Source organism: Platalea leucorodia (assembly GCF_965183815.1).
Source record: "Platalea leucorodia genome assembly, chromosome: 15".
Lineage (NCBI taxonomy): Eukaryota > Metazoa > Chordata > Aves > Pelecaniformes > Threskiornithidae > Platalea > Platalea leucorodia.
Window position 1 is genome coordinate 11,300,739 of NC_138837.1, and position 26,285 is coordinate 11,327,023.

At 49.4% G+C, this 26,285-nt stretch overlaps 1 protein-coding gene across 6 annotated transcripts in view; it reads right to left on the reverse strand.

Moving 5' to 3' along the window:
- Positions 1–1,656: 1,656 nt before the first annotated feature.
- Positions 1,657–26,285, reverse strand: part of PNPLA7 (patatin like domain 7, lysophospholipase) — a 128,606-nt gene continuing 103,977 nt past the window's right edge. For 4 of the 6 annotated variants that reach the window (XM_082327179.1, XM_082327177.1, XM_082327178.1 and 1 more), the window contains 8 exons: positions 23,575–23,644; positions 21,388–21,504; positions 19,222–19,370; positions 17,586–17,738; positions 14,763–14,870; positions 8,474–8,558; positions 3,612–3,715; positions 1,657–2,485 (listed from right to left, as the gene is read on the reverse strand). In XM_082327179.1, coding sequence (XP_082183305.1) covers positions 2,405–2,485; positions 3,612–3,715; positions 8,474–8,558; positions 14,763–14,870; positions 17,586–17,738; positions 19,222–19,370; positions 21,388–21,504; positions 23,575–23,644 — 867 coding nt within the window. In that variant the 3' untranslated portion in view covers positions 1,657–2,404. Of the gene's footprint in view, positions 2,486–3,611; positions 3,716–3,973; positions 4,515–8,473; positions 8,559–14,762; positions 14,871–17,585; positions 17,739–19,221; positions 19,371–21,387; positions 21,505–23,574; positions 23,645–26,285 lie in introns of those variants that run through there. The other 2 variants (XM_082327181.1, XM_082327180.1) reach the window with 2 other exon arrangements.

Below are 26,285 nucleotides of genomic sequence, written 5' to 3' on the forward strand. Positions count from 1 at the left end.
TCTGGAAAATAACCCACGGTGCCCGTCCTGCCCCAGACCGCTCGGCAGCCGGGGCAAAGGGAACAAGCAGAATCTGTCGCCGCTATGGGAAGCGCGACGCAGGTGCCTGACAAACCGCATCCATCCATTGTCAGGAGGCTTGAAGGCTCCATGCAGAGATACAACCTCTGCTGAAGGTACTTTTGTTTTTAAGCATATCCTTCAAAGGCTGAAGACCGCTGGCCTGGGATGAGCTCAGTAAGGGCAACCACAGGACCTCAGTCATCTCTAGGATTAGCCCTGTTCCTTCTTTCCCAGGGAAAGGTTCCTGGACTGTAACCACCTATAAATACAGATGTTGAAGAGACTCACATCTGGTTTAGATCTCCTCATCAGAAAACCACAAAAGCTCTCAATTGTGCTGCTGCTGCTGCTGCTGAACGTGACGTGCTCCTCTTCCATTTGCTCCGAGCAGCTCTGCAGAAACAAGGCAGACAGCTGTAAGGTGGGCACTCACACGCACTCACTCCCAGTCTTCCCAGGCTCGTCACCACTTTACGAGCCTTCCTCGTAGTGGGCACCACCCCCACACTGCAACCAACCTCAACAGAAATGAAGTTCTCCAGCTCAGCAGGCAGCCCGTGCCTTCACAGAAGCCCCTGGCTGCTGGCTGCTCTACCTCCACTTCAAAAGCCATTTTTAAGTTTTCTTTGCAAGAATTAATTCTTTTCAAGAGCAGGGAACAACCTCCAGCAACTGCAACATTTCCTGTACAATCAGTTAACCAAAATCTGCATCAAAAATCTGGACGATCCTTTCAGGGAAGGTCCCCGATCACTGCCATCGCTTCTGAAGAGGCCTGGGGCCGGCCAGAGGCGCAGCCAGGCTGGGGGGCCTCAGCGAGGGGAGGGCTGGAGTCCTTCTGCGAACAACACACGGCCCTGAGGCTCTGACACTTGAAAACATCATTTTGTGTTAGAGGAACGGCCTCCCTGGGTAAAGGCCGCACATTCATGGCCGTGATGGAGGGCAGGCAGAGAAGGAGAGCCTGTGCCACGAGGGAGTACAGGGGAGAGGAGGTTAAATGTAGAGAACAGGTCACGCTTCACAGCGTTTACAACCACCACGGTCCTCGGTGGTGCCCCCAAACGCGTTTCTGGCCTCAAAGTTGTGCTGCCCAGCTCTGGTCTTGCCTGGAGGCGTCACCGCCGGCTCCTGACGCACTTCACGTCAGAGGGCCAGGGCAGCTCAGCACAGCGGGCAGCTTTGGGGAGCGTCTTCGGTGCTCTGGTTGGATGACAAATCCCCTCAAGGCAACAGCACCTAGCGCTAGGGCTGAGCAGAAGAGTTTACACAAAGCAAGAATTAGCTTGATTATCCAGCCAAGTGGAGCTATCGGCAATGACAGATGTGAGGCAAGAGCAAGCACTGGGGGACTTCTGAACACGGTCCAACGCACATCGACTGCTGCAGCCCTGGGAGGGGGAAGAGCGCTGGAGATTTCTTTCCAACGCTTGACAATCCACCGAGTGACTCCTGCTGGGGGTGGGAATTGCAAACCACATGTGTTTCTTTGCAAGTCTGATATAAGCAGAGGCAAGTTGGGCTCTTAGTTGACAACAACTTTCTCTCTGTGGGACCAACGCAAAGAACCACGCAGACATTTCTGTCCAGCAGAATAACTTTATTTCACAGGGCAAATACAGCCAAGTAGTGATTCCAGAGTTGCCCGGCAAGTGTCAGCTCCATGATCCGTCAGTAAATGTTCTGCTGATGGCTTGAGGATACAGCCTTTATAGCTAGCGTTCACATTAATTGATTTCTTAGGTTTAGATTTCAAGTGAAATACATTCAGACTTGCTCCTGTCAAAGCATTGCTCACAAGTACGTGGCTGAAAGTCACTGAGGAGTTAATTACACAGTTACCTGATTCATATGAGAAGAAAGCAACGCTGCTGCAACCACAAAACCCTCCCTCTCTCTAGTGCTGCTGCTCAGAGCCTTTTCAGCACACGGCAGGATAATCTCCCATCATTCTTTGGGCCTTTGCAGTAAAAACAGCGACTAGAACATACAGCAGCAAAAATCAAGGCAGCACTTAACTGCACGTTCCCAGCACGTTTCCGCTCTGCCAGTCTCGGAGTGATTAATAACGGGCCGCTCATACTGGCGCCTGTACGAGGGAGCACGGCACGCGTCAGCCACCCTTCACAGCAGGTCCAAAGGGACTCGGGCGTGATGCAGGTATTTGTGCTTAGTGCTGGCAGCTGAATGCCCCATACCCTGTCCGGAGAAGGATGAAAGCTTGCTTAATTTCAACTAGACGTTGTTTTGGGTTTTTTAAAATATTTAATAAATAAATACAGCTGCTGTCAGTACAAATGGGATGTAGCACTCAGCCAGCAGGGTCAGACTCTTCCAAGTGCTAGCCTGGCTCTCCTGTGCTGCCTGCCTGGCTGTCGACATTGGGGAGATTCCTGCGCTTTCTTATCTGCATATCTTCATCCTGAAGGAGAATAAATAAATAAATAAGCAGAAATTCATTCTTCAGCATCCTCTCCGAACTGCATAAAATCTGTCCTCTTCCCCTCCGCCTCTTCTTTGTCCACCAACCATTACCCACCGGAGATCAGCCCAGCAAACAAGATCTTTATACCATCACTCCAGCTCCTCACTCAAAGCACCAAAGCCACCTTACATCCTCACGTGGGCAGCGACCCAGGCCGGGCACCTTCCCAAACCGCTCACATGCTCCCGCTGAGAAACTGTTCATGTCCAACGCAACAGGCAGCTTCATCTTTTCAACCTGCTAGCGACCGTCGCCAGAGCAAGAGCGGCAGGGATGCGACCCTTCCGAGCTCCGCTTCTCCGGCTGCGGGCCACATCACGTGAAGTCTGGCCTCAGTGCAGGTTTTCCTCAGGGGGACCTGATGTCCCACGGAATCAAACAACTGTGGTTGGAAGGGACCTCTGGAGGGTATAATACAGATTTCTGCTCCAAGCAAGGCTAACACTAATGCTAGATCTGGTTCTTCAGGGCATCTATCTGGTTTTCAAGTATCTGCAAGGATGGAGTTTCCACCACCTCCCTGCACAGCCTGTTGCAGTTCTCAGCCATGCTTACTGGGAAATATTTCCCTCTGTACCCAGTGAGGATTTCCTTTAGCACAAGTCGTGTCTGTCACCTCTTGTCTTTCTGCTGTGCGTCTCTGCTGCTGTCTTCTCCATAACCACCCAGCAGGCAGCTGCAGAGGGCAGTCAGACCCTCTCTTCACCTCCTCTCCTCCCTTCAGGAGGAAGCAGCTCCCTCAGCCTCTCCTCGTGCCGTACGCTCTCCAGCCCTGACCCACCTCGAGCGAACCCACGGAGCTGCACGGCCAGGTTTTAACCACGGCCAGGTTTTGCCACACACAGCACCACTGCAGATGACTGACCTGAACTGGGTGAGCACGCGGCATTTAGTGTCTGTACGACACGAAAAAGCAAACTTATTTCTGCAGTCCTCCTCAGCAAGTCCCTTCCAGGTGCTTCTCTCAGTATCCTTCCCGACACCTCCACCTCACACCCACCGCACACCGTTCACACGGGACTCAGCGGCGACACAGGCACTGCCTGTTTCCAGGGCTTCGTACCGAGTCAGAGTCTTCTTCAGCCTGGTTGCTTACGAAATCGATATAATCATCCTTCTGGTTGTCCAGAATTTCTTCCTCGTACTCAGTCTGGTAGTCTGACTCATCTAAAGAGAGAAGAAAGAAAAAAAGTGGTTTTAACTAGCGTTCAGAGAGGCAGAGAAAACTGGAAGAGGAATGACAGCTGTCTCCATTGAGCACTGCGCAGGGCAGGGTGGCTGCTGGCCAGCTCTCTGCAGGTCAGGGAACTGGGACTACTCAAACACAGATAGTGCCTCTCCAGCCAGATCACAAAATAAACCATGCCCTGTATGTGAACTGGTGTCCTGGAGCCCTCTGGAATCTAAAGCGCCTGGAGCAAGAGCAGTGAGATACAAACTGGCCGTGTTTTCTGGCGGGCGCCAGCTGCCCAGCCCAGCGGGACACAAAGGCTCCAATGGGGAGATGCTCCCTCTTCCTGGGAAGCGCTCTTCACAGCGGAGCTGCTGTCTCCCACCCGTCAGTCCAGACCAGACCTGTGAAACACCTTCAGAAGACACGCCTGCGAGCTACCAATCCAAACTGCCCGGACACATCGGTCACAGACTTATTGGAAACAGGGACTTCAGGCAAGCTCGCTCTTGCGTGGAGATGATAATTACGTGTCTCACAATCTCTGGTCTGCCGGGGACAGCGACATTTACACTCCCCTCCTGTCCACAGGGGACAACCACCTGCTCTCTCCGGTAATCCAGCAGATTAACAGAATTTAGGGAAGCTCCAGAGCTGTGCGGGCTGAGGCACAGCAGGCAGCAGCAGGACAGGCCACCAAGCCCCAGTCCCCAGCACCAAAGCCCGCTCCCAAGGAACGAGATGCATCAGTGCAGAGTCAACGGCTCTTCCAGCACCTGGAGATCACTTGAGGGTCTGTAAAACAGAGAGCAGGAGAGTCACCCGCCTACGGGACCGACTCTCTCCCACATCAACTCAACACTCAAGGAACGGGCAGACGCCCGTCAGCGGCCCCCACGCACCACCCAACGCGCCCGCAGCCACTGCAGAGCCCCGTCCTCACCGAGCGTGAAACCAAGGCACGCGGGCAGCGGAACAAAGCAAGTGGCAGATGGGCACCTTCCTGTTGCGCAGCTTCTGGCACGCCGTTCTTCAGAATGCAAGTTAACGCATTAAAATGGCAGATTTTTTTTTTTTTTTTTGACACTAGGTTTTCCACCACTTTCCTGAGTTAATTCAAGTGTGCTTTGAGTTGCTGAAGCAATACCTGCTTTTCAGCCCACTAGTGAAGAAAGTGGCTCGTGTTTAAACCGGATTCTTGATTAAGTATTTCTTTTGGGAACAGTCAATAGCATCTGCTCCACGCTGAAGACAACAGCACAGTCTGTTCCACAGCATTTTCTTCTAACACGATAACTACAACCAACTGCTAGAACATTGGGATTAAAAACATTTGGTCTTTTTTTATTTTTTTATTTTTTAGTGTTCTTTTTACTGTGGATCAGAGAATTATCATTAGTTTATAATAAAAACACTACTGATAATCTTTGATAAAACACACCACAGAAACTGGAAACTCATCTGAGCAGCGACAGAGAGCACGTACAATAGTTTGAAGTTTACAGCTCCAATAAAACTGACTACCATCGAAACCAAACTTGATTTTCCAAGGACTATTCAGCATTTAACAGGTCTTTATACAGATATAAAAAACAAGAGAGGGGTGTCCCTTCTCACCTCCCTCGCACAGCAGCTGTGGGTGCTGGAGGGCTAGAGGGGACAGGAGAACAGGAGGAGGTCCTGCTGTCCCTAAGCATCATCCCCCATTGCCCTGCTCGAGGCTGAGCGTCTGGGGCTCCAGGGGCGACCGCTCCTTTACACTCCAAAAGCCCCCCAGAAGCATCAAGCAGGGCCGAGGCCTCATTGCCCTGCTCGACACCAACACCCAAACGCTGCAGTTCGAAGATGAGCCAGTGAAGAGGAGATTGCACCGCAGACAGGTACCCCAGCCTACCGTTAGCGGAGGGAGCATCTTCACAGCAGGAAGGTCACACGTCTCATGGCAAAGATCTGCTTTGTGATTCTGTAGCTTTCAGCATTTCTTTTATATATGCCTGATTTCTGCAGGCAACACCGCATTTGAAGAAAATCGGTGCTGTGTGGCTAGAGGGTTTCTGTTTCAGTAACCCTGACAGGCTGCGATGTAAATCAGTGACTCTGGTAGCTCATCACAACCCAAGGTGCATTACTGCTTCTTGATAAAAGTACTTTTTAAGCAGCAAAGATGCAGAGGGTGACCTAGTGCCCAATAACTGTGTCCCTCGAGAGGTTTTGGGATGTCCCCTGCTTCAGCTGTATTGCAAGACCAGGCACTTGACACCACAAATAACATTTCTCCTTCCCAAACGGCTGTTGCTACAATTGCTCTGCTACACGACTTGATCTTCTTCAGCCATCGCGTGTGGCAAGCGTGCTACCTCGCCTCACACCGTGAAACCTGGCCGTGGGGACAGCCCAAAGCATCACCACTTTTAAAAACGGGACGTGAAACCTGCTGTGGAAATCAAAGAGCCTGCGCAACTTTGGTCCTCAGAAATCCCTTACAGGTGGGAGCGTGACCAGAGATGTGGCGGAGCCACCCTTAGAGGGTGGCATCTGTGCTGCCATGGCCACGTAAAATGCAATTACAGCTGAACAAAGACAGAAAATCCCAATCGGGGAAGCATTTGGATGCAGAACAGACACATGGCCACAAACACCGCAGCGGCTCAGCTGTGCGAACGAGCTGCTCTTCTCCTGCAGACGCGTCCACACCTGCTCACCGGCTGCACAGGTACCCTGGGTCCAGCGCAGGCCTTCGCCCGGGTTGCCTCTGCTCACCCCTTCCTTTTATTTTTTTTTTAATGGCTTCAGTCATTGCTCTCAGTTTACTCAAGAGTGGAGAAGAAACTTCTCTGCCCTTTCCCCTCAAAGACAACATGGCTTCTGACCTGGAGGCTCCGCCAGCCTCTGCCCGTCGGGGCCTTTCATCCTTTGCACTGACATTTCCTCCTTCTGCCTTCCCAGTCCATCAGAACATCATCACTTTCATTGCCTTTCTTTAGAACAAAATTATTGACGTAATTTCTCCACCCAGCCTGAGACTTGCGGTATGCTGTCAGGACAAGCAGAGCCTTTCTAAATCCCTGCAGAGTCCGAGCTCTCGCTCAGGAAGGGATTTCCAGGGAGAAAAAAGGTTTCACTCTCTTTGACAGGGCTGTTTCACAGCCAGGCTACCAAGAAGCACTCTGCCTTCTTATTTACACGCGACAAAAGCAGTCAGACCATCTTCACGAGCAGACAAATGCAAAGGCTCACCAGCACGTACGAGAAACCATCCGACAGCCCCAAGGCCACTGCCAGGGAGGTGTCACCCTCCATCGGAGCTCGCCTCGGTACAGACCGCTTCCCCCACAGCTCCAGGTACCTCTTTAGCAAAAGCGATGCCATGCCAGCGGCACCGAGGCGATGCCACCTTCGGAGGAATGCCTTTACAGCCACTGCCCACCAAAAACCAGGCAAGGCCCCTGCTGGCAGCGCACGGAGTCACCCACAACACGAATACAAAGGGTCCTTCAAGACATGGCATCCACGCGCGTGACTCTCTCCTGCCATCCTCCTCTGGAGCCTCTACAGCCACCAGCTTTCAGCATCCGCCAGGAGCCGGCAGCACCTGCCCGCCCCGTCCCAGGCAGCCCCCGCGCAGGCCCTCCTCAGCCCCAAATCTGCCGTATCTGCTTTCGGAAAGACGTGTCCTGTTGTTGCACTTGTTTTCATGGCCTCACCCAGCAGAAAGCAGGTCTTCCTAACGGGGGCGAATAATCAGAAACTATATAAAGGAGGGAGATCTGTCCCAGTACACTGGTTAAACCTTAGCAGGTCTCAATGCCTATGCCTTAAATAACTGTGTTACATGAACTCTTCATTCTTATTCACAATGGCTGTTTCAACCACATTTGATTAATATTTTCTTCATAAGGCATATGATTGTAATTAGCATTTCAAATTACCACAGGGACATCTCTACAAACAGTCACAGATGGGAGGACTGCTAACTTTAGATTTCCCTCTGCAAGAACAAGAATCGGGAGGAGGGGAGAGACTGTTTATAAAGAGCTCTAGCACTGGTGAAACGCTCGGGGAGTTCAGGCCTGCCAAGCTGATCCTTTTTGTTAAGCGAGCTTCGGTTACGGCACGTACAGGGAACTGCTGCGCAGGGCACGGCTGAGGCACGAGATGCAGGAGTCGTTACCTGCTCCTCCTGAGCTCCCCAGTGCTCCCCGTAACGGGAGCGTACAAAAAGCAACGGAGCCAGTGAGTCACGCCGGATCCTGCTCACAACAGCAGGGAAAGCTTTAAATCAGCCTCCCCCCGTCTCAAAAGGACATGGGCCAAACAGCAAAGGCACCGCAAGGACATGGGCCAGCACAAGGGGAATGAAAGCCTGTCCTTGCAGGAGTTGCCATGCGTTGTTTCACTCGGATTAGGCTAACTTGAGCAGGGAAACAATGCCGGACCACACCGGTTACAGGCCGGCAGCGGGTGTCTCGCCGTGGCAGGAACATCCGACTCCCACCCTCTCCCGGAGGAGGCAGCGGGAGGGGGCACGCGGAGGCTCCGGCCTGGGGCAAGCTCTGGCCCACCTGCAGGCAGGGGCTCCGGATGAAGCATGGAGACAGCCCGCCAGTGCCGGCTGCGCTCAGCAGGCACCGGAGCCGGCAGCCAGCCCTGCGCCGCCACGATTTACAGCATGGGGCGTTAAAAGAAAGCCATCAGACAAGGGACACAGGAGGAGCAAGCAGCTTCCGCAGTGCCAGCCGGATCACCCGACTCACCGTCTGCCACGGGTGCTTTCACGGGCTCGATCCTGGACACGATTTCTGCCAGGTCCGTAAAAGAGGTGGTGGGACAGGTCACGTTCTGAAACACAGCGTTAAGTTTTAGGTATGTTAACAAATACACACAAAAAATGCGAACGTTTTTATCACATAAAAGTGATACTGAACAGACAGAAAGCTCCAGACACACAAATTCTCCACAATTGCCCCCTCGAAAGCCATTACTCATCAGTGAGTAATTCACAAAGCAACTCTCCTGATGCAGGTCTGGTGGCAGAGACGGGATTCCCAAGTGCAAACAGTGGGACAACCTCTAATGGCTCCTTCTCCATCCATGCAACAAGAAGCCTTATTAAAAATTGAGCAAACTATAGAAAATACCACAAAGACAAGAACCAGAGGGTCTGGACTCTGTGACAGACAGTGCTCATTTTACTTGTTTGTTCTCCATCACCGTTACTTTATAAGAGGGACCGGCTGGGCCAGGTGCAGCCCCCGGGGAGCTGTCGCCTTCCCTTGGGAGAAGGGGAAGAGGCCGCAGTGCCCCGGTGGGACACCACGCACGGCCCAGCCCTGAGCCTGCAGAGCGATGCCATGGGAGGCTGCACGGGCGGGCAGGCAGCAGCCCAGGCTCTGGGGTGGGCAGGACCCCCGGGGACCCCGGCAAGCCCTGGAGCTGGAGGTGCTGCAGCGAGCGAGAGCCCGAGGTACGTGGTCCGCCCGCAAGGAGAAATACTTCCCACTGTAATTCCTCTTTTCAATAAACCCTTTCTATTTTTACTGTGTCTCACTCAAGCAGTGGGTTGAATGTTCTCTATTTTGAGAAGTTGCCTGCTCCAGTTTCTCCTCTAATAAAACCTAACTTTGGCATTTCAGAACTGTTTTGGTCTTCCCGCCTGCCATGCCGTGAGCAGCCCTGCCTGCCTCCTCGGGGCCAGGCACAAGGTCACCAGATGGAAACCTGAACGCCCCTCACATTGTTTTAAAACCAGTGATTTTAATTAGTACAATAGCACACACCCCCAGAGGAGAGAGACGGGGAAGAGCTGGCAAGGGGCACATTATCGGCACTGGGCTGCCAGGAATTGCTGTGACAGCCATCTTTCTGAACACCCAGACCTGTCCACGTGCTTCCAGGCAGGGCAATTTCCTAACGCAGGGTTTTTATGAGCAATTCTTTGCTCTTCTGGCAAGAGCACCGATCCTATGAATCATACAGCCCCCGTGGGGGTCACAGCAGAAGCCCATTACAGCTGCAGCAGATTGCTCTCAGTTGACCTTTAATCCGTAACTAACTTTTGATGTAATTTAGTACGGCTGAAGCAAGGTGCGGATCCAGGACAAACAGCTGGTGGGGAGTGGCGGACAGAGAAAAGCCCAAAGGGAATTAAAAAAATACCTGTACGAAATGAAACAGCAGTAGCTTAGAACACACACTTTAAAATATACAGAAGTCGGGAAGCTCAGAAGCTCAGTGTGACCATTAAGGAACCTTCAAGAAGGGTGAGTCAGTCCAGGCTCATTTTGAACATCCGACCTGAATAGTCCCAGTGAAGCGTTTGCAGAAAGCTGTTCCCCAGGACAGGAGAAAAAAGTATCTACATCTTCATTTTGTGCCGTATGACTAAGCGAGGGATATGTGCAAGCTCTGGCCCCCAAGCAGACACAGCAATGTTCGAGGCAATCGCCTGTACTCTAAAAACGCGGACTCTTACCAAGCGACAAAGTGGCTGCACCAGCGCTCCGGCAGACGCGCGCCAGGCTGTCCTTGGGAGCGCGGAGCAGACAGGGACTGGCTTTGGAGGGGACAAAAGTCCAGGGCGCTGCATGAACAGCTGAAGAAAATCCTGCAGCGACCGTCACCAGAAGGTGCTTCAGGAAACCCACCAGCAGCTCCCGTGCTCCCGCAGACGAGCAGGGAGGACAGACGAGTATGAAGGCAATCGGCAGTGCGACCGTAGCCGCGGGAGCATCTGTTTCGGCCGCTGACATAGAGGATCCCGCGGGTAAGCCTGTTCGAGGACACTTGCTGAGGCAGCTGCACCCCAAAGCCTTAGCACTAAGACTGGAACGCCACTTGTGGGAAACCAGGTGTCTTCCCACGCTCGTCTGATGCTTTGCAAGCAGGAATTTAATGTTGAAACACTTCCTCTTACTACTTTTAAGGACAAACCCATGCTCCCATCAGTTAACACGAGGCAAAGAAGTGTCTCAGATTCATTTGAAACCTACTCTAAAACCTTTCTGCTGGCATTTTTTTTCCAAGGAGGAAAGTATTCTCTTTGGCACAATCTTTATTAAATAAATTAGAGGAGAAAGACAGTTACTATTGTAGTCTGCTAAATTATATTTAGCTTTGACTATGAATAACACTTCAGTAGACAAAACTTCCCTGAGGAGATCCAGTTAACAGTATTGCATTATTCTGTGCTGGGGAAGAGCAAGGGTTGTTCAAGTGAAGTTTATCTAAGGTTCCTGTTGTTTGTATCTTCAGTATTTGCATTTTTGAGACAAGATGAACAGTGACTGAATGATGAAAGCAAAGGAAAAAGTATCTAAATGATTAAATATCTGGAGTTTTTAAGTAAATATTCAATGCTTACGACATGGAAACAAGATGATAAGAAACCGTGCTCAGCTCTCTCAAATGTTGAGCACTCCAGAAATAGCTGAAGAACTAAAACATATAGAGCATCAAAGCCTTTGCTAATGAAAGGCAAGTTAAAAATATCAGCTGTTATCCTTGGAAGATAGCAGAGCTAAAAGACTTAAGTGACTCTAATGGACTAAGGAAAAAAAGGACAAACACCCCAGTGGGAGCCTGCAATACTTGTTATTTTGTAGAAATAAATCTACTGAAACAAAAGTCAGATGGGGAAAAAAAAAAAAAAAACCAAACAAACTTGTTTTTTACTGGACTCCAGAGCTTTCAGAGGAAGAGCAGACCACCTCCTCGGGCCTTGGGAGCACAGCCTGGAACTGAGCCTTAGCGTCAAGTTTGGGGGAACGCACAAAGCTGATGGTTCCCGCTCCGTAACCGGGCAGTTTGTTGAGTCACTCTCCTGAACCCATTATTTTCATACTCTTGGTGTCTCTGCAACCAGCACGTTCTGCCTTGGTATCAAGCGCGTACACAGAAATGCAATGACAGGCTACGTCTGCAACGAGTACGTGACGTGTTTGATCTCCAGGGCAGTTGAAGGGCCAGAAAAAACACACGGCAGATTGTGATAAATGTTCAACATGCTGCTTGATGCACAGCTGCAATATCATGATTTAACTGAAATATTAGCCTGAATTACTGTATCCCATATAATGGGCAATTTTAAAAGTGGTCTTCTTTAAAAGAAGCACTTGTTACAGCAGTGAATATGTTTGAGCTTGTTACCAGTTGGTGATAAAAGTTTGATGATGAAATAGGACCTGTAACCATTTCCGAGACACCCACAATTTTCTTTCCCTTGACTTCTCCTTGTGACTATTAATACAGATAAACGAACACAACTAGGCTGAACGCAAGGTGCCAGAGGCAGAATGGAGACCCGTCTTCTGCAGCTCAGACTAATGCATCTCCTAGTCCAGGTCGTCTTCCCAGTAAGAAATAACAAGCTGATGAATTTTGGGGCTCCTCAGATGGCCAGCTAGTTTCCCATAAAGCTCAGTCTCTCTGTGCTCCTCCCAAAGCCACTCACCCTGCCAGGCAGCTTGGGTGGGACTCGCCCGATGATAGGAAGCCATTGGCACTAGTTGCCCTTGGCTCCCTTCACACGGCCGGAGCGGAGGGTGCCGTTCACCTCATCCCAACGGAGCCGCTTCCATTTCATCAAGTGCCTCACACCCTGCAGAGGCTCGTCTCTCTCCGGTGACAAGTGGGGGTCTAGGGCAGCTAGCTCAGATGTGGGCGTCATCCGCCCCTCGTTGCTGGGCTCATGCCCACCCCTGCCAGCGCCGCCCTTCCTCTCCCTTGCTCACGCCACCTCCCTCCTAGCGAAAGTGCTCCAAATCCTCAATGTCATTTTTCACCTCTATTGACTTTCCTTAGAGGCTCACTACAGTTATGATACATTTTGGCAATCACTTAAAATATTACTGCTCATTTCCCTATCTCTAAAAGATGATAAAGATGAATTACTGGGTAAAACATGAAGCCTTTTGTAGCACTCGGGTTTTACATCAGAGGAGTTCAAAGGAGGGTACTGTTAATAAGCTATTATAATATAGTACCCAAGTCCTCAAAAAGGTAATAACTTTCTTAAAAACAACTGAAACTTCCCCACCAAGAAATTCAGTCAGCCCACTGGGTTATGAACCAACTCTAGAAGTTGACCTCAGTCCTTAAACTGTAAAACCAAGAGAATTTTATCATACTTTTAAGTAGAAATCTCGATGGGACTGGAACCACACAGCAACACTATGTAGGCTGTAGATTTACCATAATCAGGCATTTACTGAACTGTACATTAACTGCTCGGATGTGCTGAAGCGGGCAGAACGAGGTGCGTGAAACCCAGTGGCTCGACAGTGCTGCAAGCTCAGCGAGAGCTCTACGAAATGCCTTTCCTAACAGAGTGAGGAAGAAAAGCGACAAAGCAAAAAATCTACGGCTTTGCAGGGATTTTAACTCTTGGCTAAAAACACATCTCCAGCAAGGGTTTAGTTCAGGTTTTCTGGAAGCATCTGAGAATGATTCGAGTCACAGAGTCACATCCTGAAAGCCAGCAATGACCGAGATCAATGCCAGTGATCCCGATTCACGTCCTCTGTGCCGAGCATCGGGCAGCTGGTGGCAGGGCCACTGCCCTGGCAGACCAGCTTCTAGCAGCAAGAACAATATCCAGGTACCACCTCAAGTCTGTGGCACAAGAATAAATGAAAAATAATTCTTAAAAGGTTACTTGTGCCCACCCAGCGTTACTCGGGGAGGCAGTCCACATGCGCACCGAAGCGATGGGTACAGATGTGGCTCATCACCTGAACCCCATGCCAGCCTCTCTCGCAGGACCTGCGGGGGCACAGTCGCAGCCCCCGCGCCAGCGCTCGGTGCAGAAGGCAGCTCAGTCAGCAGCGTTTAGTGCCCACAAGGCTGCTGACACACACAGGGAAGGAGAAGAGAAAGTTGGGTGTGTAAACACGTACACATAGCATCATAGAATCGTTAAGGTTGGAAAGGACCTCTGAGATCATCAAGTCCAACCTGTTAACCTAACTGCCTGGTCCACCTCTAAACCATGTGCCTAAGCACCACATCCACACATTTTTTGAACGCTTCCAGGGACTGTGATTGCACCACTGCCCTGGGCAGGCTGTTCAATGCCTGACCACTCTCTCCGTGAAGGAATTTTCCTAATACCCAACCCAAACCTGCCCTGGAGCAGCTTGAGGCCATTCCCTCTCGTCCCATCGCTTGTTCCTGGGGAGCAGAGACCGACCCCCCCGGCTCCAGCCTCCTTTCAGGCCGTTGCAGAGAGCGATGAGGGCTCCCCTCAGCCTCCTCTTCTCCAGGCTGAGCCCCCCCAGCTCCCCCAGCCGCTCCTCCCCAGCCTTGTGCTCCAGCCCCTGCCCCAGCCTCGCTGCCCTGCTCTGGCCACGCTCCAGCCCCTCCATGGCCGCCTTGGGGTGCGGGGCCCCGCGCTGAGCACAGCATTCGAGGGGCGGCCTCACCAGTGCCCAGCGCAGGGGCACCATCACCTCCCTGCTCCTGCTGGCCACACTGCTCCTGATACAAGCCAGGATGCCATCATCAGTTACATCGTTCAGAAAATGCCAGTTATACTGGTGAGCATCCTGCCTTCCTTTGAGGACATGTGTGTTATGAACGATTCCACGTTACAAACACGGTATCAATAACCTGCTAGAATGAAACAGCAACAGGAGAGCCGCCCTACAGAGTGCTACATCGGTTCCTGGGGTTTCAGAGACCGCATCGTGCTCGCTGAGGATAGGGATGGATCTCCTCACGGGCATGCATCAGATATCGGGGATGGACAGGCAGACATCAGAGCCTGGGCTCCAGCAGAGCACGCTTGGGCCACGCTCGTACCTGATGATCAGCCAAGTGCAGGACCTCATTCATCCAGGCTATGGTTCAAGGAAAGACATTTCTGAAAAACTCATCATACCTTTTCTTGCCTAAAATACAGTTTTAACAAATACGTGCATGCTCACAATAAGGACTTGTGGCGATCGATGATTCTCCTTCATACCCCTGCCCAGTTTCTGGGCAGTACGCAATCCGGCGCGCGTTAAGTAACTCTTGCGGAATAGCGCATTTATACCGAACACTTACATCAGTTTTGGATTTGCAAGTCTCTTGCCTGTCCCTTAGCATCTTCTCAAGGACTCCGCTCCTGCACCAGACATTAAATACTGTTTTCCCGTGCTGATATCCCACTTCCTGGGAAAAAAAAGAGAGTCAGGGAAAAAGTAATTAATAACGAAAAAACCATTATGTCACATCACCTGCAAATTAGTAGGAAATCCAGAGGTCTACCCCAAAGCCAGGATGTACTTTTGCTACCTTCCAGCCTCAGCTACATAAGCTGTTCAGCCTAAGAATTAGGGGAACGATTAGGCAAACAAGGTGCTATTTTCAGTCCAAACGCTAACTTGACCTTTGAGCCCACTGTATGCAATGAAAAGTGCCACCGGACACAACTATTTTTACAGCACTGGCTTCAGGCAGGCTGTTCACCCAATAATGCCATATAAAGAGAAGCTTAGGACGCGTATATATACGCCCTTCCAGTACAGGCTCTTTCTTTGGCAGAATGTATTCATTAATTTGTGTCTTTTGCCCCCTTGGCTCAAGTGCAGCAAAGAAAAGTCACCATAGGGCACCCGCTTCTGAAACCTCTTGCAACGAGTTAAGCCAGACAGCACTGAACATGCAAGCGTTAGTTTGCTGGAGCAGAAACGATGGCCCACACACACCACCAAACCCACAAACTACACGTTTCTCTAATTTAAAAGCATAAAGTAATTTGCACTCGGAGTAATAACGCGGTGCTGTATCCTTAGCATGGAAACAACTGGAAAAAATAAACCAATTGCTCCATGTTTTACTCTTTTTCTAACAAGACAGTAGAAATGGTGTTGAGAAATCAAATCGAAAGGACAGGGCAGCAGGCGTCAGGAGGCCTGGATCCTATTTCCAGCTCTCGTGCTAGCGGCACGCACTAAACCTCAGGCTTGCGTGGCAACTCCGAGCGCTGGAAGCAGCCCTGGCTCAGCCGGTATTGTCTCTCCTCCGGTTTTTGGCCCAGGGTTCAAAGCAGGGGAGGCACTCGGGCTGGAATTCACCTCTCGTAATCTATCCTAGCTCCTCAGCCCAGGGTGGATGTGATTACTCAGGAGGAAAAGGGACTTGACAGATCTACAGCTGGCTGGGTCAGGTTGATCGAAAATAACTGCGAGAACCTGAGCTTCAGGAAACCACACGCGGCCGCCTTGTCGCTCTGGGCTGATACAGCAGAGGGGTTTTGACAAGAAAGGGGGATTTTTGTTCTTTTGAATGTGCTGAATGGTTATATGGTGCCCATTTCTATTTTCTGTAAAATCCAGGTATGTAGTTGAAAAACCCCACTACTTCACAGCCTGTAACAGTGAAGGAATGCCTAGGGTGCCCCTTCCTTTAAGGTCAGCGCAGTTTAAAGCTTCCCTGTGGACAAAAGTTATTTAGCTACGCTGCAGGGAATGAGAATCCGGGAGGGTGCTGCCCCTCCATACCTGCAAGTGCCTCGTGCCAAGAACTCGCTCACAGAAAGCGACATCTTCGAGAAACCGCACTTTTCTCAAGTTTTATTCCACTGAGAAAAAATTGCCTGGTGTCTTTAAATCTCTTTAACGGCACCAGATCAGACAGAGACAGAACAGTGATCGGACAGCTTACTGTCTGTTGCTGTGATGAACTACCAGACCCGTTCATCAAGGTTTTCAAAATGGCCAGGGCACTCCATCTAGTGAAGAATATTATTTATCAGCGAAGTCTTAGATCCACCGTTGGCAGACAGCACTGTTTGCCCAGGAGCTATGAGACACCAAATATCCTTGAGAAAATATTGATATTGGGGAAATCAGCTGGTGGTTTGGAATAGCTGCTGTTTGGTCCTAAGGACTCTCTCAAATGTGAATCCGCAGGGCTTAATGGTATTACTGGTTTTGTTTCGTATTTATAAAAAGCATTATCAGAGAAATCAACCTGCAGCCTAGTGACTATTGTAGGGTCTCACTATATCTATAAAGGAGATCAACTTAAAGGAAAAATGGTGGTGTGGTTTTTTTTTTTCCAGCCTACGAGAAGAGCAAAGCTATGCAGAAACACCTGAAGATGGAAGACATTTGCATGGCTGAAGCAGGCAAAGAATGGAAAGAGACAGTAAAATAACTTTTGTTAAGAGATAATGAGCCAGAATTGCTATCATTACCTCAACCTGGGCAGAGATTTTTGTTGTGAATGCTGAATTATGTCCCTAAGACAATCCAACCGCACATCTGGAGTCAGTTCTTCCCACGCTGGTTTCTGATACAGACAAACAAAACTAAATCCCAGAGACGCGTAACCTCGTACTACCCTTTCACAACGTCCTTCCACTGACATTGGTGCCGTTTTCCTGATGCTCTATCAGGTGCAGAGGAATTGCGGATGATATGTTTTATTAATAGAAGTGTTGAAATGTTAACCGAGCCAGATATTTTAGCATGTTGCCCTCCATTTCAGTGATTCATGGCCTCCCCTACAGACTTTTTCAAATCTTTCATGCGACAACAAGCTACATAATGAAGGAAGAGAAATGACACCATTTGACAAACCCCAACTGCCCAAAGCAGCTCAGACACCCAAGAGTTTTTACCAAGCAGCTGAACAAGAATTGTCATGAAACAGAGCGCGGCAACTGATCCATTCACGGGTCATTATATCATCAAGATTACTAACTTGATTTCTGCCGTTAATCCCATCTCACAGTCATGATATCATTCCACAGCATTATTTAGCGTGTGCCAACTGACTTCTCTTACTCTCCAACGGCTTTGGCACTAATTAGCACCACAAAGCAGCAGATTTCTGTGGAGCGGCAATACGGGGGAACTGCCTTCCCCTGGATGCACTTACACAGATTTCATCGAATTTCCCGAAGTCCAGGGTTCCGTATCGGTCGATGGGGGGGCGGATGTACTCGCAGTAATCGCTGTTCTTCACCATCTCCAGCTGCCGCACACAGCACACGTACGCAAGCCGCGTCTGGATCTCTGCCATATTCAGCACCTGCCATCGAGACCAGACACACCAATCATGATTAATTCAGAAATTTCATTTCAGAATATGTTCTGTATTCACAATGGAGAAAAAGCAAGTTATCTATCAATTTCCTTTTTTTCCAAGAGTGAGCAAAAGCCTGCTGAAGCCTTCACACATCAGCACCTCCATCTGTTTCCCAGGCAGTGTGGACAGCTAGCCGATGAGTCTCCATAATCCACAGCAGAAAGGGAATTGCTTCAAACATATTTCTGCATTCAAGGTTGAATTGAGTCCTTCATTCCAGGATATTGGTACCTTAAGAGGGAGATCTGTGCTGAGGTGCGAGGGGGACAGTGATCCTTCAAGGCAGAAATCAGGGATGATCTCTACAGTACCAGGGCAGAGATTTCACAGAATGATTGAGGTTGGCAGGGACCTCTTGAGATTGTCTGCTCCAAGCCTCCTGGCTCAAGCAGGCTCAGCTGGGCCAGACTGGCCAAGACCACGTCCAGCTGAGTTCTGAATATCTCCACAGATGGAGACTCTACAATCTCTCTGGTTGGCCAGTGTTTCACCACCCCCAGTAAAAAAAGTGTTTTCTGGTGTTCAGAAGGAATCCCATGTTTCCATGTGTGCCTACTGCCGTTTGAGCAGTTATAACACTTCACTGGGCACTACTGAGAAGGGTCAGGGTCTTCCCTTTTCCCCCACCAAACACTCCCACTACATACTGGGAGCAGCGCGGTCAACTCTGCCAAGGCACAGCAGGGCACTCCACCGCTGCACCCACTCCAAAAGGCCACTCCTCGAGGAGATGAGGCCCTTTTGGGGAAGGGAGTTATTAGAGAGAGAAAAAAAAAAACCAAAACTTTAGATTACAGAGCAGGACCCACAGCTTGTAGTATTTTCCCCAACTTTGGGAAGCACAGACAAGTATTTTATTCCAACGGGGGAATGTGTTAATTTAGTTAGGAGGGAAGACGAAAAAACAGCATTCACTTGGGGGACAGCTGCAGAGCCAGATAATTTAGGAAACGCAGCAGAGTAACAGAGTTGGCCTGACTGGATGTAACAAGAGAAAAAACCCATCGTGCCCTGCAGCCCTGCGTTTATCAGTAGCAGTAATGTGAATTACTGCCTAGTGCTAAAACCTCCCTAAGTCACCAGTTCAGAGACACACAGGATAGCAACACTGAATTGGACAAAGTTACTACTTTTATTGGTAAAATTTGTAAATTCTGACGTTATCAAAACTTAATGCACCTCTAAGAAAAGGTTTCTTTGCTCTAACAATCCTACCATACCCTTCCCAGAGCGTGGCTCTACCCTCTCCCATGTCTCCACCTTCCCTTTGGCGGCAGGGCACTGCCCGGTTGTCTTCGTCCAAGAGTCAGAGCTCAAACCCAAGAAGGATGACGGTCTGTCAGCAGGCTCGCTCCCTGAATGAACAAGGAGAAGCTTCCTGCTCTGTACACGAAAACAGCTGCCATTTTAATACAGTCTACCATACCTTGACTTTCTCGGCCAGCGGATTCCACCTCTTCCAGAGCAGCCACCAGCCAGACAAGCAGTCGCCGTAGTTGGTGAGGTCTGTCTCATCCCGGCTCCCCACATCGATCGCGATCACCACCTTTGCGCCCATGGACCTCGCAACATCAGCTAGCGGGAAAGGTCGTATCAGTACGCGGTTCTGCTCAGCCAAAGCTTATGCACATACCGCTAGGGAGCACATCACCTGGCACTGTACCTACCACCAGCGTCTCTTTGAACAGCTCAGGTATAAACATTTGCAGCAACTCTGCCCAGAGCCCCTTTCCCCGGGGAGGCTCCTGCCCCACCTGCTCCGTTTTCACGGAGAGATGCCAGCGCGCTGCCCGCTCCGCACCGACTGGGCCCCTGCGTAACCTCAGGGCGAGCTCCCGTTGCTGAACTGCTGGCGAACATCCCGTACGGGGTACGTTTTACCCCAGATCAGCAGGATGACCCAACTCTCCCCGAGGCCACACTGTCACCAGAACCAACGTGAAGGCAGCAGCAACACTGTACGGCAGGGAGCCGGGGAGAGGAGGTGGGACACACGCAGCTCGGGTCCACAGCTACACCAGGGCAGGTATAATGTGAAAGAGCACATTAAACCCACATGAATTCTACCTCGTGCAGCAGTTCTCATGAGAACAAAAGATCTGGGGGACGTGTAGAGAGAGCAAGTGGCAGCGGCCTTAAAGAGGAGAGTCAGCAGTGCAGGGGTCAGCTCTGCAGACAGAGGGTAAAGGAAAGGAGCAGCACAGGACCCAGACAGCAAGGAGCGGCGGGGAGGATTTCAGTCTAAGAAAAGCTTTGGGATCCAAGAGAAAGATTTGTATTTGGAAGTGGGAGAGAAATGAGGCAACGCTTCCTCCTTCAAGGTCAATAAAAGGACTAGCTGCTGCCTTTGGGTACGGGTGAGGATTTAGGGAAGTGCCAAGGGAAGGAAGAAAAGGACGTGTACCTCACAGCACGAATTTATATTTCTTCCACACCCCCAGAGTCCAAGATAGTTGCAGTTTCCAGAATAGTTATGCGTAGGAAAACCACAGCTCTGAAGAGCCAATTTAGATTCTTAATTTAGACACTTATTTAAATCAGATCTGTTCTGTAACTTGGATTTATATTCCTGGGCTCGTTCAGTCTGTTGTATCTTTTCCACCCAGTGGCACCTGCACACGCGCTCTTTGCCCTCTCCAATATGTGTGGGTGGAAAAGGTGCCGTGGTTTGCAATTCATACTTTTGCTTACAGACACAAACAGAGAGTGTCAGATGCAGACTTTGGGGGTCTATTTTGTGTTATTTCCATTTCTGGTTTTTCAGCAAATACAGCCCTGATGGAAAAATATAGTCTCGGTTTGTCTTGAACATGGAAATGATTTAGGTTGCTCAGATGCAGAGTCTCTAGGTTAAATTCCTTCCTCTTTATTTGTACACAACTAACAGTCACAAACCGCAGTGACGCCACACGTCCCTCTTCTATCTTGGCCACCCTCCTGAGCCACCCACCTTCCAACGCGTTCTGACTACGACAACAACCCTGACATAAGCCACATCCCAAGCACACACAAGTGAACTCACAGCCTTGGACCCTTCTGGGTCCAGTTCTCAGACCACCCCAAACCCCACATCACTCTTCTGAAGGCCACGCGATTCCCCCTCTGCCACGTGCTAGCAGCTACCCGAGACACCGACGCCTGCCAGCTGAACCCTTCAGGCTCTGGGTGACGCCAGCCTGAACAATGACGAGTTAACGCTGCTGCTTTCTCAGAATTATTTCTTATTCAACCGATACTTTTTGAAAAGAAACTCAAAGATAGACTATATGTTTGCAGTTTAATTTCTGCTCTCTCCTTTCAGTGAGCACTAAAATAAATTCAAAATTAGCTTGGAATTCTATGTTCGGAACATGTCTATTAGGAAACACTTCATAACGAAAATAGTCTTAATAAAGCCATGATAAAGCAACCACCTAGGAAACTGAGAACTATGACTCCTGGTAACCATCATGAGATGAAAGGTGTCTGCAATATTTCTCCTTGTTTCCTTTTTTGGGGGAGAAAAAGAAAAAAAAAAAGAGGACCAAGTCTGGCAGGCTGCGTGACAGGCTGTGTTCCTGGTAACTTCTTCCCCACGGATCTGTGCACCTACCAGGAAGGTTGTTGATATAACCTCCGTCCATCAAGAGGTGCCCGTCCTTCGGGTCGCAGAGCGGAGGCATATACCCGGAGAGGGACATGCTGGCACGGACGTACCTCCACAGGGAACCTGCAGGAACGAGAGGGAGGGAATGGCAACAGCATTAATTACTGCCGCCGAGGCGGGGGAGGCTTTGGTGCTCATTAAAATAATCGGGAGATAGAGGCTCTCCTGAGAATACCGTTAGAAAGTTATTAAAGCAGTTTATTATTTTCTATACCATAATCCTGGCTAGGAAAAAGGAAAAAAAAAAAAAAGGCTATGCAGACATACTATCAGGCAAAGGCCTTAGAAACCACAGTTTTAAGCCCATGCCTCATATTTATTGCCTTCAAGCAGATTTCAGCATATGCCTGACTGCAGGGATCATCTTTAGTGCTTTGTTGAGCTGACACTGATAAGGAAAGGAAAAGGCTTCTCCTGGGGACAAAGGGATAGAAAGAATAAGCAGATTGAAGTGCAGATAAAGCCATTATGTTCTACAGAGACCCACAAAAAACAGACTTTTAGCAGGAGCTGAACATGAAAAAGATATGCTGTAGAAGCTCAAAAATTCTGTTTTCCCTGCTCTGCCATAAGCAAACATTTTCACTTGTAAAACCAGTGTGAGTTCATGGTGGCGATCTTATCTCTTCTTCGGACATCTCTGTTAATAGTGCTGTAAGGAAGAAAGTTATAATCTTTTAAGCTGTTCAAAACAGAAAGTTTAATCAAGTAGAAATTGATTGGATCTGTTTCCTGTAAAACTCTGCTTTAAGGCTCTTATTTACCCATTTCTCTCTTAACATTCGCATCAGCTGAACTGAGAAGACGCTGCCTTTCCAAAGAGGCCAAGAGCCTCGTCTGAGAAGCGAATCTTTAAAATACCAAAAATAAGTAAGACTTGCAGTGTTAGCTCGCTTCTCAATAATTAACTACTTGGTGCTTCAAACAGCAGCTCTTTCCAGCAAACTGGAATTGATTTTTTTTTTTTTTTTCTTTTCTTTCTAAAACGTATCACAGTTCTGTTTCTAATTATAACCTAGGCACTCCTGCTGTTTAGCACAGGTCAATACTGGCAGATTTGGCTTTTATTATTAATAGATTTAGGTGAGTTGGAACTTCCACCCAAGAAAAATGCCCACTTCTTCTGTTACACCCCACAGATGAAACCAAGATGGGCAATTGCAGCAGCTGGGAACTTCCTTCCTCTCCTTTCCGTGAATCCTGGAGACGACCATAACCATTCTCCTGTGATTTCTGTCCTGATATTAAACTCCTGCAGGGACAAGCAGCTGGATGGAGCCAGTTTCCTGACCTAAGCTGGCTTAACCCGCTGCGGAATGGGAACACAAAACCTCTGAGAAAGGTTAATCCTGTGTCTGCTTGTTTTAGCAACCTTGGTTGTCCTCAGCCAACAAAGCCCCGGTGTCAGTACGATTCAGCGGTTCTGTAACCCACACCTAACGGCAGGGATGGAGAGCCTTGCCTGCGCCAGCTCACAAGACGAAACATCAGAGACGTGGCAGCAAAGGCTTCGGCAACCCAAGGGGTAGCTGGTAGGCTTCTGCGTTCTTCACTGAAGCCTGGGTCACTGCACCCTTACCCCAAATAGACCAAAGCTAAAGCAAGCGTCCCACAGGGCTGCCACCACGTCCTGGCAGCGGAGCAGACCGCTCGGATCTTTCTCCTCTCTTCAGTCAGTAAAGTACATTACAGTTTTCCACCAGAGAAATAAAGAGGACTGGACACAAATGCGAACCTAACCCAGCCTCTGCTCCAGGCACAGGAGTCTCTTTATTGGGAAAACAGCTTCATTTAAGGGGAATTTGAATCTTAAAATGTTTTGGTTGCATTAGTTCTGATTTATGGCTAAACCACCTGCACTTCATGGGATGTTTTAAGGAAACAGACCGGTGTCAATGGACCCATTTTCTCTCTAAATAGTGAATACAGCATCGCATTTAATTTCTTCCCAACAGCTCTGTTCCTTGTTATCTTTGTACAACCACAATTTGGTGCTCAGCAAATAACAGAGACGGGAGAAACAAAAGGAAAGCCAAATTTAAAGGTGAGGAAGGTTCCAGGAACAAGGGGTGACACGAAGTCTCGCATCACTATTTAAGACCTGCTGCCGGAGAAGGCCGCCGGCGCACTCACCGTCCGTGTGGACCCGCATTGCTGAGGCAGTGATGTCGGTTGTGATCGTGAAGTAAGGAATCCACAGATCCTGCAACAGAGGAGGTCCCAATTTTACTAAGTCTGTAACCTTGCACTTAAACTGAAACCCGTGCCTAACACAAACCACAGCAACAACCTCTGTAGCCGAGCAGACAGAGCTGTAGACACAAACACCTGCACGGATGGAGAAAAACCCACCAGCCCTGTGTTCAAGTTCATAAATTTGTTTCTTATGCGAACACTTCGTGCAGGATCAAGGCAGACAAAAATCCTTATTTCCTTTTTTAGTAGCAAAAAAATACTTGTTCCAGAAGACCGTCCAGCATACAGAGCACCACAGAAACCTCATCACTCAAACCAGGAGTTCACCTTCTTGCCGATATCTGTTTTTCTTTCAGATGAAGGTGAGGGGGCTGATGATAACTCATCTAAAGAGATCCCTAGGCTGTTTATTGCTGGAGGACAACGTGAAGGGAAGACTCACCTTTTACGTATTCGGTTCTTATCTAGGTCTCTAAATACCTGCTGCTTTTGGCCTCTCCTGGATACATGGCACTAAGCTAGAGAGACCTTTGATCTCACCCAATACGGCCGTTCTTGCATTTCACCCACCTGTTTCCAGGCAGAGCAAGCCTTCCATAACTGTATTCAGCGGGGATGGGCATGCAACTACTCAGTTCCCCGTAACCCCAAGCTAAGACTCCAGCAGGCAGCATCTTCCTTGCCTCAGTCCCCGAGCCACCACAGCCCAAGACAGAGAGGGAAGAATATGAGTCATGGTCTCTTGACTAAACAACATTCAATTTGTACCTTGTGACGACGAAGCTAAGGGTTGTTTCAGGAGGAGCTGCAGAGCAATGCTGCTGAGACCTAAAGCTGCCCGGAGTCAAAGAGGACAACAAAGTTTTGCAGCATTACCTACAGGAACAAGGGATCCTGCAAGGCAGATCTTCAAGACGACCTCAGAGGTTGCTTGAGATACTGCAGGGTAAAACAGTAGTTTTACCCTGTGAGGAGTGTGGTACAGAACCTACCTAATACGCAGGATGATATACAAAAAGAATGGCCGAGCAAGTTTATTCAACAGGGGCTAGACCAAATCAACGTGCCCTGCTCCTGGCAGGGGAAGTTCTCATTTTCGTTTCAGCCGTGTCTGTACTCACATCCCACTAGCTGGGAAAACTGAGCGGGAAGGTGGCCTCCCGACGGCACTGGAGTTTGTTAGAAAGAGGATAGTTTTGGAAAGTCTCCATGGTGTCTAATGAAAGAATTGCCTGCAAAGGGGAAGGAGGAGGACTTGTTTGAATAAATTGAACTTATGGCCAGAGAGCAACAGCTGGTAGCTCTCTGTCAATCAGCAAAGCTGAATCCAGACTGAAGAGGTAAACCTGCTTTCCCATCCAGCCAGCCTCTTTCTGCACAGGACAAGGTGGCCGGGTCTTCTCTAGCATAGCTTTGGTGGGCCCTAGGCTCAAGCCAAACAAGGCTTTGGACTCCCGCTATCAGTACGAGCTGAGCAGCTCTCCTTCTCCGGTCAGTGTGTATTTCTGGTGTAAGTTCTGTGCTGCTCAATACAAAAATCTCAACTGCCAAGAAGTTTTTTTTTCTCGTGAGTTTAATCTCTTCAGCAGCTCCGCAAAGATGGTGGAATTGGGGAGGACTAACAGATGCTGCACAAGTATTACAACCCATCTGGTACAAATGCCACAGGAGGGCGGATGAATAAAGTGTGACTATGGAGTATTAGGGGTGCCTCTCCGTGCTAAAGATATTCTGATGATTGCAGAGCTCAGTGCATCAACCATATTTTAAGCAAAAATAGGGGAATGGGGAAAGAAGTCTATCTGGCACTTGCTTTCGTGTTCATGCGAACACATGCACGAAGGAAATGAAACCAAGACCTATCACGCAGTAATAAAGACTGCATTTCTCCGATACTGTTTCATTTATTTTGGGGATGGAGCATTATCAAGTCTTGTTTCAGACTTGAATAAGAGTCTTTTCTGATTCCTCACACCTGAACCTTCAGCTGAGATGACTTGCAAGAGCATTTTGTGCTTCTGGCATGGGAGATAAAAATCCCAGAGTCTGGTGCTCTCCCAGAAGGATGGGTAATTTCAGAGGAGCAATAACTGTATTTCTTGAGAAATATCTTTCAAGCGCCCTGCCCTGGATTTCTGCATGCTTTCCTGGGAGAACTTGCACAGGCTGATTTCTTCTGGTGGCCCGCCTTTGGCTGACATCTGCAGCAGCAATCATGGGGGTTGCTGGTAACCAGGGCTACCCCACAAACAGCACTGCTGGGAATCAGGAGCCACCTACGTTACAAGGGCTGTTAGAGAGCAAATTTAAGAGAAAATGGAAACCTCCCTTTCAATGTCAGAAATAACAGTTCAACTTAAGTGCTTCTGCTCCCTGGCTCTGATGCAGAAGAGGGATGAGGGCACACGTGAGAAGTGCAGGAGTGCCACCTCACAGCCACGGGCAGTAAAAGGGACGATCTGGCCCAGTGCTTCCTAATTTTAGGCTTTTATAGAGACACAAGGGCCCGTGCCCACCCCAGCCCCTCGGGCGTGAAGTTCTCAGGTTCTGCCACCATCGCCGTGGATCCTCCCAGGAAGGAGGAGTCGTGGCCAAGCATCCAAACACAACCTGTGTTTGTAAGGCTATAATTAACTCTTGTTAATATG